Source organism: Triturus cristatus, chromosome 3_1 (genome assembly GCF_964204655.1).
Source record: "Triturus cristatus chromosome 3_1, aTriCri1.1, whole genome shotgun sequence".
Lineage (NCBI taxonomy): Eukaryota > Metazoa > Chordata > Amphibia > Caudata > Salamandridae > Triturus > Triturus cristatus.
The window spans coordinates 303,973,555-303,986,425 of record NC_140583.1 but is presented as its reverse complement, the minus strand read 5'-3'; the positions used below and the strand labels follow the sequence as shown (position 1 = coordinate 303,986,425).

The following is a 12,871-nucleotide window of genomic DNA, read 5'->3' as shown; positions in this document are numbered from 1 at the left end:
ATGAAGAGCAAAGGAATAGCCTGACTATGAAGCCAGTTGAAATTGAAAGAAGCTCAAAGCCTGCATGTGGGGGCATAATAAAGCTTACTCGACTGTCTCAGGTGCTTCATAGCATACTGTACTGTTACCTGATCTATTTGAGACTGTGCCTTCTGAATCAAAGTTGACATTTTCAGAGCTGTCTGCTGTGCCAATTGAAGCTTCAGATTCCAGAGTTTCATCATCAGAAGCACGTGGTTCCAATGTCAGCATTTCAAATGTCAGCTCCTCCCTATGAGAAACAGGAAGAAAATCAACACACAACTCAAGTTTACAGGACGATCGTGAGGACCTTATTAAAATTAGTCCATAAAGGAGGGAATGTGGAAGCAGAAAGTTGAAATGGGGGATCCAGGAACTCAATGTAAACCACTCACCAAACACTCAGATAAATCAAAAACATATTAAAAAACAGCTTAATGATAATATTCACTACAAGGAATAGAGGGCATTTGGTAGGAAAAGCCCTAAGTAGGTACAATCAAAAAACAACCAATAGACTCACAAATAAATGACAGAAGCAGCAATACAGGAGTATTACTGAACACCATGCACCTTGATACACTTATCAGATTTGCACTGTCAATGTCAGAATTCAAATATTTGCTAAGCATATGCTCCATTTCTCTGCAGTGAGATCAACGTGACATGCTGCACATTCCCCGATCGCACAACCTGCACTTTTTATAACTATTTCAAAGGGGAGAACATTGGACTTGCATGTTTTGCCGCCAATGTGTCTAAAAACAGCCATAACAAATAGCTGGTTTCATACAGAACGATTCCGCCACCCACTCAGTTCAATGCTATCATATTTGAACAGTTTGATCCTAAGAACCTCGCTGCTTCTATAGTCATGCCATAAGATTCAAATATAGATCCACCAAAGCTCATTTCTCTAATTTATTATAGCTTCATTCTACATACCCTGCCAACCAATCCTAAACCCCAGAAGTAAGATGCTTATACTCTACTTTCCACTCACCTAACAAATTCCATAAAAAATCCTTAAACATCCTTAACTCACTCTCCTCATATCACTACAGTCAGAGCGTCAGCCTTGCCATATGATCCTTTATACTTTAATAGCAATGCTGAAACTTTCCATCTTCAACATTTTCATCACTCAAAAATGGCTAGATTCTCAGTTTAAAGCCCACCTAAAATTAGGGGTGGGCGATCTATTCAGCTCCGCTGGCGAAATTATGGCCACTTCGTGTTGAGTTCCAGTCAAGTTCCACTAACCACCGCGTGGCAGAGTTTATTCTCGCGCTGGCTCACAAACAGTAATTTGGCAAGCATGATTTGGTGAACGTAGTGCAATTTTCAGTTGCTAGGAGGGCACATAGAAAGATTTCTCCAACACAGGCGGTCACAAACGTTCATGGTCAGGAAGCTGCAGCTGAAGTAGAAAATCTACTTGAGCGGCAGCCAAATCAACCTGAGAAGCTGCGCCTATGGTGTGCAACGTGGTGCTATTCGCGCCAATTGTTCGGCGCTAAATCACAGTGCAACGTGCCTTTTTCCATCCGAACGCAGAATCTTGTGGAGTTATTTTTTTAACTCTGCAGAATTCCGCAGAGCTAAACTCCCCACGTTCCGCCCAGGCATACCTAAAATTAGTAGTTATTTCAAGACTCACCCTGTTTGCTGCTCCTATGTCCCAGACATCAGAGTTCCACCTGCTCACCATTATCGTTTCTTTAGCTTCTTTAGACTTGCCCTGTTCATAGGCCCCTTATCCCAGAAACATCCCAAGATACACTTACCTAGGGTGATATTTCTAATCTGCAGTTCTGACCACTCCCACAGCATTAGACTCATATCTTTAGTCATACTGTGCTGATTGAAGCTAACTCTCATCACTGCGATTCCTATTCAAAAGATTGGATGTTCTCTCAACTCTGCTCAGTTCTAAAATTCACTAGGATGTGGTTCTCAAATGTGTTATCCAACCGCTGGATCTCTAGACCAAACCCTTCTAGACACAAATATATCCTATGTGAACAAGCACTGGACTACTTCTGCACCCAACCTTTTTACTGCAGACACTATTTGCCTATGTAAACAAATAACCACTATGTTACTTAATTACCTCTGTCTACAGAGAAATCAGAACCCTACTCATGCAGTAGGAGCTGGGTCTCTACAAGCAGCCTGCCAGCCACACAGACACACATTCTTGCAGTAAGTTGAACAGATATTATTTGAACACTTCCTTGTCTCATTCTTTAGTATTCAAACTCACACTGTCAGACTAATTCTGGCACCAGGCATCCACCCCAAGAACTTAAAACTCCAGTGTATTTCCTATAACTAGATGGCTCACTTTTCTTTCTGTAGGTTCTCAATCTGCTCAGTCAGAACCCTCTCCTCCTGCTGCATGGCAACCTGCTGCTGCTCTGTACCCTCCGAGTCCATTGTCTCTTCACTGCTGGCTGTCTCCTCTGGTACATCAGCCACAGAGGGCAAACGAGCTGTTATTGGTGAAGTTTGGCTGGGGTAATTCCTCCTTCGCAGGTTTCCTTTACCCTGTAGATGAAGCCCAATAAAAAAAGATTAATGTTTGTTTTTTCACAGAGTCCTATGCAGACTTCCAAAACGCACAACACAATGGTCTATGCATGAAAAACTCTCAATTAAAAAAGTTTGCAAATATCTCGTGCCCATATCATATGTTCAGAAACGGCTGCTTACATATGATTAAGATTAGCATGGTGTAATACTCAACATGCACCAAAGGTTAATGGTTATGATCTCTTACAAAAACCATAGTTTCTGTGTACAACACTCTCTAACAAAGGTACTGCAAACAGAGTAAGCAAGTAGATGAGGTGTTGAGGTCCTTGGTTGTCTAGAACGAGCATGGTCAGGCAAGTTCCAGGGCATTTTGCATTCTACTTGTGTTGAGCTTGATCCTCTACTAGAAGGTTAACACCTAACTGGTGAGTGAGACAGACGACAATTTAAAGCTTACCTTGGACAGGACATTGTTTAATCATTCTGAAAGCTTTAAGAGCGCTCAAAAGCATTGCCTCTTCTCAACTTTTCCCTAGGGTCTTTGCAAAAGGGTTTCATAATCAGATGTGAAGTAGTAAAACAGAGGGCAGTGGAGAATCAATCTAACAAAATTACTGAATCAATTGCTAGTCGAACCTGGAGACGCAATGCCAGATTAAACAGGGTCTTAAAGTGGCATAGTTAAAAGCTGAATCTGTAATTGGAGATATTGGGGTGTAGACTTAAAAGGCTCTATCTCACCACCTTGTGAGAGAGCTGGTATCATGTTTCCTGCCTAATGGAACATATGCCAACAGTTCAAAATGGTGAGGCTGCCCTCACAAAATCAAGAAGTTCTGAGTGTTGTGTGGAATACATCTACACCTCAAAGAGAATGTAAACAAGGTTGATTTCAATGTATGCAGCAAAAAGATATAGTTACCTTTACGGTCACTATGGTGTTCATCAAATGGATATCCCTTTCCACCTAGTGGCAGATCTTGTCAAGGCTTTTATTTTCAAGCCATGGCTATTACAGACATGCAAATACACAGTACATGGACAGGTCCCTCCCCAAAATGTGGGTGCACAGCAACTTCATTAGGAATGGATATTGGTGGTAATAAGGCAGTGCCAAAATTAGAAGCAACAGAGCCACCATGAAAGTAACTTTAGCCAAGGCAACCCCCTAACTCTTTCCCATTACCAACTGATGGGTATATTCCCAAGGAAGAGGAAAACAAGATGGAAGAGAAGGAGAGGTAGTTCAGGGCGGTCAATGTCTTAGCCATTTTTTAAGACCTCTATGCTGACTGTGCATCATTTTGAGACAGATCATCTGCAGAATGCCTGATGTATAGCTAATGTAGGCACTCTTAAGCTTCCTCAGATGTAATAATCTACCATTTTGTGATGTAGGTCCTTCATTAAATTAATTGGCACTTCCATCAAGGGTAGTTTCCGGTATTCTTCTAAGTCTGTATCATAAGGATCATAGCAACGATCCTAGTATAAACTAGTACCTAACCTCTCTTCCTAATGCACTCCTGGATAGTTTGGGTGATAACCAGTTTGCAAATATTCTGGATTATATTGAGGCAAATAGCCACACTCTTTTTCCATGCCCACGTATTTTATTTTGACTAGGCTTGAGCTATATGCTGCACCATAAGGATCGTTTGGGTTCGATTACTGTTCTGCTTCTGCTTCTATGAGCTTGGCTGGTGGTTGCGGTGGAATTTTAGTGGGAGAATTATGTTCTGGTAACACTTATGACAACAGATTTTTTTTCCTTGGTTTGAGATCCTTCGCCGTCAAGTTATCCGTAACCGAGACTTTTGTTGCCTGGTCTGAAAATAGGGGGTTCTTCATTGATGGTCTTGTGGTGGGACTGTGGGTTGATAGTCAGGCAGTTATTGTCATTGTGAACCAAGTCATCACAGACAGCAGTTTTGATGATGGTTGCTTCTTTTTGACTCCTTGTGATGTTGTCGACTTACGGACCACTGATAATGAGATTGACTTAGCTGGTGGAGGCTGATTCTTCTGTTTAAGATATCTTTTTTATTATTATTATTTTTTTTTTTAAAGAGTTTTAGAGGTCCCAAAATGGAGTTTATGAGACTTCTTTCCTGCACAAGATATGTGATTAACTCAAATCCACTCCCTGAAGACCAAGTTAATTACCTTTGATAAGGCTCTTTCTGGTAAAGAATCTTTCAAGCCACAGATTCCTCATCTTTTGAATATTCTCCAGGCGTCAGACAGGATCCAGAAACTTTTTTCAAAGCACCTCTGCGTGCCAAAAAGTGTTGCCATGTGGCTCCACACTGACCTTGTTCTGCTCTGGAAGTGATTTGCCGGGCCTATAAAAGCACCACTCCCGTGCGCTCTGCTCAGTTGCTTTCGAGATTGTCTGAGCCTCAAGACATGGAGCCCCAAAACCACATTGGCATATTAGTGTGCAGATTCCTAGACTTGGGATTTTATTAAGAGGGAGAGTCTAATCACAGAACAAGGAGGATGGGGAGGGTCGGTGAGGAATCTGCGGTTAGTTATAACCTTTACCAGAAAGACAGTTACCGAAGGTAAGTAACTTGCTTTCTGATAGAAACTTTTAGCTGCAGATTCCTCACCTCTTTAATAGATGCCAAAGCAGTACCTAATTGGAGGTGGATCTGTGTGAGGACTCAAATTAGAAAGTCCTGCACAACCGAGGGGGCAAAATGCCCCTCTCTGCAAAACGAACTGTCCAGACAATAGTGCTTTGTGAACGTATGGAGGAAAGCCCACGTAGCTGCCTGGCAGATGTCTATGACAGGGACTCTGTGTGGTAACACACTGGTATCAGCTTTGGCCCTGGCCGTAGAAACACGCAGTCCTTCTGGAGGCTGCTTTTTAGCCAAATCATAGCAGATCCTAATGCGGAGCACATACCGTGTAAGATGGTAGGCTTCTGCACATCCTTGCCTTTTTCGCTCAGGCAAACCCTATAAAGAGCTGAGCGTCTACCCGGTGGTATTTGGTATGATTAAAGTAGCAGCTGAGAGCTCTTTTGGGGTCTAATTGATGGAATCTCTCCTCCTAGTCTTTAGAGAGGTGTGGCGGAGAATAGAACGCCGGCAGGGTGATGATTTGGCTGACGTTTAACAGTGTCACAACGCTTAGTAGAAATGAGGCTCTAGTTCGCAGAACCAGCTTATCATGGAAACAGGTGGTGTATGTTGGATGAACACAGAGCATGAAGCTCTATCACACACTAAAGAGGTGAGAGTGATTAGGAATGCAGTATTAATGGTTAGACGATGCAGAGGACAGCTGTGGAGCGTCTCAAACAGAGTATACATTAAGAGCAAGACTGAGGTCCCACTTGGACATGACAAAGGGAAAAGGGGGGAACCGTGTTGAAGCTCTTTCGAAATTGCATCACAACTGGTGATTTAAACAAGGAATGCTAACCAGGCAACCATAAGAAGCCCAAGAGGGCTAAAAGATAATCTTTAACTGTGTCCAGGGCAAGGCCTTGCCAGGCTAGAGACAGAACAAATAACAAAACATCAGATAGTTTGGCCTGGAGAGGGTCAACCCCTGCACAAAACCACAAATCTACCCCAACAGGCGTATACAGGTTTCATTGAGGGATGCCTGGCTGCAAGATGACATCAGTCACCTCCGGGGAAGGTCAAAGGTGTTCAGTTGTTGCTTCTAAATCTTCAAGCATGAAGAAGGAGGTGCGAAGGCCAGGTGAAGAACCGTGCTCTGTTGCTGAGACAACAGGTCCTCCCAGATTGGCAGCCTGATCTGAGGACAAATGCTCAAGCCCAGGAGGTCTGGATACCAAAGTCTCCGTGGCCCAATCCAAAGCTACTAGGATGACTTGGGCTCAGTCTGTCCTGATCTTGAGAATTCAGGGCAGGAGTGGCATCAGCTAGAAAGCATACAGGAGACCAGAGTTTCACTCAAGGCGGAGGCATCTCCGAGCTCAAGATGTCCTGGAAACAGTGCTGACATTTCACTGCATGCTCGGAGGTGGAAAAAAAAAAAAAAATCGAGCCAAAGTTCTCCCCATTGGCGGACAAGACCTTACTCTACCGCTGTGTGCAATTACCACTTGTGATCAACTAGGCACTGGCGGCTGAGCACGTCTGCTCAGGCATCCACCACCAGGAAGATTCCTTGTCGGTTCAGCCATTTCCAGATGCACAAGGCCTCCTGGCACAGGATTCGTGACCCCACCAAGCCCCATTTGTTGCAGTACCACATGGCAGTGGTGTAATCTGTGAGCACCTGCACCAGCCTCCCTTTGATGGACAGCAGGAAGGCTTTCAGCGCCAAGTGGATGGCCCTTAGCTCCAGAAGGCTGATGTACAGGTGGGACTCTGCTGGAGACCAGAGGCCTCTGATCTCCACCTCTCCCAGATGTCTATCTAATCTCAGTAGGGATGCATCGGTCACCACTGTCAGGTCTGGGTGGGGAAGGGAGATGGATCTGCGGCTGGCCTAATCACAGTTGAAAATGCTCCTCCCCTACCATGAACGACATGTTGCACCGATGGGTCGCAGGACGGGAATATGGAATTAGGCGTCCAGCAGTTCCAACACCACCATCCAGTGTCGAGAACAGACAAGAGTAAGCATTTTGAACAGACCTCTGTCCTCCTTGCGCACCAGTTAATAGCGGGAACAGCACCCACGCCCCACTTCTGACACCGGCACCCTCTCAACAGACCCTTTTAGACTTCCTGCTGCAAATTGGAGAGATGGTCCTCCATCAGTCGCTGGGGTGATTGTGGGAGGTGCGGTTGGGAAGAAAGGAAGGGTAGGTCATAACCTTTTCAGAAAATTTGCAGAACCCACCTCTCAGAATGTTATATCCTGCCAATCTGGTTAGAATTCCTGCTGGGGAGGAACAGGCTAGCAGTAAGGAATGCCTCATCCAAAGCCACAGAAGGAACGCTGAAATTGTTACTGGCAAGGCTGTTTAGAAAGGCCAGAGTGCGAGCGAAGTCCAACTTTCCTTGAAGCGTTCAAGGGGTGAATTAGCCTTGTCCATCAGAAAAGACTGGACATCACTGAGACCCCAGCTGATAGAAGCCTTGTACGGCGACGAATGGCAACACTGGTTCCAATAGCCATCAAACTGAGTCGTGGTGTCCAAGCCACAATGAATTATGAACTTGGCCGCATCATGACCATCCTGAAAGGCCTGTGACAGAACAGGACAACGGTCCTCAAGAACACCTTGGAGGACTTGTGCCACGGAGACCCAGAGGACCTGAGTACAGTAGTCCAGCTAACAGCAGACGTTAATTGACTGCAGGGTCATACTGGCCCTAAGAAAAGGCGTTCTACGAATGTCTCAACTTACTTCGATTCCCTGTCAGGGCAAAATGTAGGAAAATTGTGTGGATTGGTCCAGTTGGTAGAAACCTGCACCACAAGGCACTAGGGAGAAGGGTGTTGGGACAAAAAGGCCAGGTTGCTTGGAGCAGGACGATGGTGTCTGGCGATTTGCAGGTTAACAAGAGGGTCGGTACAAGGCTTCGCCTAAGCCTCTAGTACGGTGTATGACAAGGCCTCATTAAACGGTAGGAGAGGTTCAGAAGTAGCCTGGCCAGGCAGCAGGACTTCGGTCAGAATGTTTGTTTTTAACTCCATGGGGAGGAGGTGGAGGTCAAGGACTTCAGCCGCCCTACGTATAACCATGGCACAGGATGCATATTCTTCTGTGGTCAGGCCAGGAAGGGAGACAAGGACGGATTTAGGTGAAGTGCTTGTCCATTAGTGTGTTCCACATCATACCAATCGTCATCGGCATACGGCTGAGCAAACCTGATTATAATCGTTATCAGAGACCGTTCCAAAAAGAGAATGCAAAAAGTGTTGCCTGACTGTGGTAAGGCGAGTGCAGAAACATAAGTCAGATTCAGCTTTAATGTCGGTCGAATTCGAACCTGTGTTGAGTCGTGTTGGAGAGACAATCGGGTCTACCTCCTTGGGCAGCAAATATCAGGCCCGGAGTGGGTATGAGTGCAGGAGGCGGCATGGGCACTGGGGCTGAGGGCAGAAGTGATCAGAGGGTCCAGGTGGCGCTAGGGACGAACACACCAGCAGTAATTCAGGTGGCAGGCCTCTTGGTTCCATGCTGACTGAAGTCGTATGAGAGGGACTCAGTGAGAGGGGCGGCACGGCTCGCGGGTGGTGAGGCGCACGCAGTAGGGGAGGGGTGTGCGGCTGCGGGCGGCATCCAAAAAACAAGAATAAATACAACTTACGTGCCGCCGGCTCCCACGTCTTCTTTCCTGCTCGCCTGCATCAGACTCCAGGTCGGAACAACAAGCATGCAGCCAGGCTCCCACCCCTAAGCCAATCACAACAGCCTGCATGGAGAACAGGGGAGTGCGCATGACTGGTTTCGGCGGCCCGAGAGGGCTGACCAAACAGCCATTGTGCACTCAGGACTGGACAAACCACTCCTCCCCTGCCACGTAAGCAGAGCAGACCCCCCCACCGGCCCCGGTAAAAAAATAAAAAATGGTAATAACTAAAAGTTATTACCATTTTATGTTTTTGATTCTGCACTGCGAGAAAGAAGGGGGCGACGCTCCTCGACCATAGTGGAGGAGCTCCCACTGTTCAGTAAAGAACCCAAGAGCCAGAGCATAGCTGAGCGAAATTATTCAGTCTGACACGGCGTTGCTGAAGGCCCCAGAAATTCTGGCTGTTACAGAAACAGGTGCAGAATCATCCGACTTCGGAAATGGGAACATTCACACTTTATCAGGGGTGTGGAAATGGCGCAAAGCAGCAGAACTCCACTTCGACTGCTTATATTTTTAGAGTTTACCTGAGGATTTGTAGTGCGATGAAACCCTTCTTTGAAAGCGGTTCCATCGACTCAGGAACAATCTTTGGACTTGGAGCGGACCTGGTGCTGAGTTTTCTTGTGCTTGGTGATGTAGAGTTTCACCTTGTGTTCCCTGGTGGCCGTTGCATTCATTGATGTACAGTCTCTGGAGGTCTTGGGAGTCGTGACTTCTACAAGGTACTTACCTTCGGTAATGATGTATCTATCTGTAAGAGACATACATTAGTTATAGATTCCTTACCTTAGAATTACCCCCAGGCATCAGACTGGATCTGGAGAATTTTTCTGTAGCTGTAACCCTGTGCGTCGGTAGGTGATGTCAGTCGACTCCGCGTCCGTTGCCGGCGTCGTGGTCACCGGAATGACGTTGCGGTGTCGACTTAGATGCCGCCCCTGCACGCTGATGTCAGTTCTGACACAACTTTCCATGCCAGAAGCGCAGAGCCATGCAAGACACAGACCACTGGTGCACAAAACTAGGGCCCTGGAAGGGAGTCCCTTACCCTAGAAGTCAGTTCGCAGTACAGGGAGGATGTGTGAGGCGGTAAGGAATCTAGAACTAATGAATATCTTTTACAGATACATCGTTACCGAAGGTAAGTAACTTGTTCATCATTAGTTATAGATTCCTTACCTTAGAATAGATAACCCAGCAATGCCAACCCCGGAGGTGGGTCTGCGAAATAAGTTCACAGCAGAAAGTCCTGAAGCACAGAACGGTCTAAAAAGCTGTCTCTCAGGACTTGGCTATCCAGGCAGTAATGTTTTGTGAATGTGTGCAGGGATGCCCAGATACCTGCCTGGCAGATGTCAAGCAACGGAACTCTACTTCCCAAAGCAGTAGAGGCTGCCGCCGCGCTGGTAGAGGGGGCGCACAATCCTACTGGAGGTTTCTTTTTTGCCAAAGAATAGGAAATTTTGATGCATACAACCCATCGAGAGATGGTACGTTTGTGCATGGCCCGAACGTTCTTGGCGCCCACATAACCAACGAAGAGTTGATGGTGTACCCGGAAATCTTAAGTGCGGTCAAGGTTAAAGGACAGCGCACGTTTTGGGTCCAGAAAGTGGAGTCTCACCTCCTCTTTGGAAGGGTGCGGAGGCGAGAAGTGGGTGGGCTATGTGATGGCCTGACCAATGAGGAAAGAGGTAACCACTTTGGGCAGAAAAGAGGGCCTAGTGCGAAGGACCACTTTGGATGAGTTTGGAGGAAAGAGCCTGAGGCTCACTCACCCTGTGAGCAGATGTGATGGCAAGCAGGAAAGCGGTCTTCGAGGTAAGAATACAAAGAGGACAATTATGGAGTGGCTCGAAGGGAGCACACATAAGGAAAGTAAGAACAAGATTCACGTCCCACTGGGGCATTACGAAAGGAGAGGGAGGAAAGAGATGAGTAATGCCCTTTAGAAATCTCTTTACAATCAGCGACTTGAAAAGAGAAGGCTGATCAGGAAGGCGCAAAAAGGCAGAGATGGCCGAAAGGTAGCCTTTAGGAGTGCCCAGAGCAGAGCCCCGCTGGCCAAAGAAAGAATGAAGAGGAGCACCTCTGAAAGAGGGGCAGAAAGGGGATCCACAGCCTTTGCTGTGCACCATGCCCCAAATTTGCACCATCTACTGGCGCATACCGTTTTAGTGGAGGGACGCCTGGCTGCCAAGATGACATTACAGACTTCAGGAGGAAGGTCGAACGCTGTTAACTGTTGCAGCTCAATCTCCATGCAAGGAGGTGGAGGCTGAACAGGTTCAGGTGGAGGACCGTCCCCTGGTACTGCGACAGAAGATGCTGCCGATGAGGCAGTCTGATCGGAGGATCGATGGCCATGCTCAAGATCTCGGGATACCAGACTCTTCATGTCCAGTCCGGAGCCAGAAGAGGGACTTGGGTCCAGTCAAGCCTGGGATTCTTCAGTACTCGGGGCAGAAGTGGTACAGGCGGAAAGGCGTACAGGAGACCACAATTCCACTCGCGATGAAAAGCGTCACCGAGCGAGTGCCCCCTTGGAAACTCCAACATGTAGAACTGCCGACATTGCGCGATCTCTTCGGTGGCGAACAGATCGAACCAAGGCTCTCTCCACTGCCGAAAGAGACCTTGCACCACCTCCGAGTGAAGACGTGATTCGTGATCCATCATGGCCCGGCGGCTGAGTTCGTTCAGGGAACCTGCCAGATGTTGAACCACCAGGGATATGCCCTGATGTTCCAGCCATGTCCAAAGGCGAAGGGCCTCTTGACATAGGGTACACGACCCCACCTCGCCCTGTTTGTTGCAGTACCACATGGCGGTGGTGTTGTCTGTGAACACCGGCTCTATTCTTCCTTTGACAGAAGGAAGGAATGCCTTCAGTGCAAGACGGATTGACAAAAGATTTATGTGGAGATTGGATTCCGCCGGAAACCAGAGACCCCTGATCCCCACCTCTCCCAGGTGGCCGCCCCATCCCAGGAGTGATGCACCCGTCATGACTGTGAACTCTAGTTGGGGAAGGGAGAGGGATCTGCCGCTGACCCAATTCTGGTCCGTGAGCCCCCGCTGCAATTGACGTGCAGTCCCCTCCGAGATCTGGAAGACATTGGAAAGATTCCCCTGATGCTGCGCCCACTGGGACTACAGGTCCCACTGCAGAGCCCGCATATGCCACCTGGCCTGATCCACCAGCAGGATGCAGGAGGCCATGAGGCCCAGAAGCCTCAGAGTCATTCTCAACGAAATCCGGGATAGAGGCTGAAACATCGGTATTATAGCCCGAATATCCCGGACTCGCTGCTTGGGAGGATAATCCCGAAAATGCGCTGTATCCAGAACTGTTCTGATGAAAAGTAGCTTCTGAGAGAGAATCAGGTGTGACTTTGTCATGTTGGAAGTGAACCCCAGAGAGTGCAGGAGGTCCGCTGTAGTCTGAAGGTGGGAGAGGAAAGACTGGGGCACGCTCGCCTTCAACAGCCAGTCGTCGAGATAGGGGAAGACTGGAACCCCTGATCTGCGCAGATGAGCTGCGACCCCCGCCATCACTTTCGTGAACCACTGAGGGGCACTGGTGAGGCCAAAGGGGAGCACAGTAAACTGAAAATGCTTGTGGCCTACCGTGAACCGTAGGTAACGCCTGTGGGCTGGCAGGATGGGGGATGTGGAAATAGGCGTCCTGCAAGTTGAACAGAATCATCCCCTCTCCGGGATCGAGGGCAGACAAGACCTGAGCCAATGTGAGCATTTTGAACTTCTCCTTCTTGATGAAGCCGTTGAGGGCCCTGAGGTCTAAGATAGGACGCAGGACTTTGTCCTTCTTGGGTACCAGAAAGTAGTAGGAGTAACAACCACAACCTATTTCTGGTACAGGGACCCTTTCAATAGCTCCCTTGGCCAAGAAAGCTGCAACATCCTGGTGGAGAAGGGCCAAGTGATCCTCTGACATACGATGGAGTGTTCGTGGCATGGAAGGAGGGTTAGTCTTGACGGAGAGGGAG

At 47.5% G+C, this 12,871-nt stretch overlaps 1 protein-coding gene across 6 annotated transcripts in view; it reads right to left on the bottom strand.

The window, feature by feature from the left end:
• Nucleotides 1-12,871, bottom strand: part of MYO9A (myosin IXA) — a 1,236,948-nt gene that overhangs the window by 25,648 nt on the left and 1,198,429 nt on the right. For all 6 annotated transcript variants that reach the window (XM_085643964.1, XM_085643968.1, XM_085643966.1 and 3 more), the window contains 2 exons: nucleotides 2,369-2,571; nucleotides 129-271 (listed from right to left, as the gene is read on the bottom strand). In XM_085643964.1, the coding sequence (XP_085500090.1) occupies nucleotides 129-271; nucleotides 2,369-2,571 (346 nt within the window). The remainder of the gene's footprint in view (nucleotides 1-128; nucleotides 272-2,368; nucleotides 2,572-12,871) is intronic.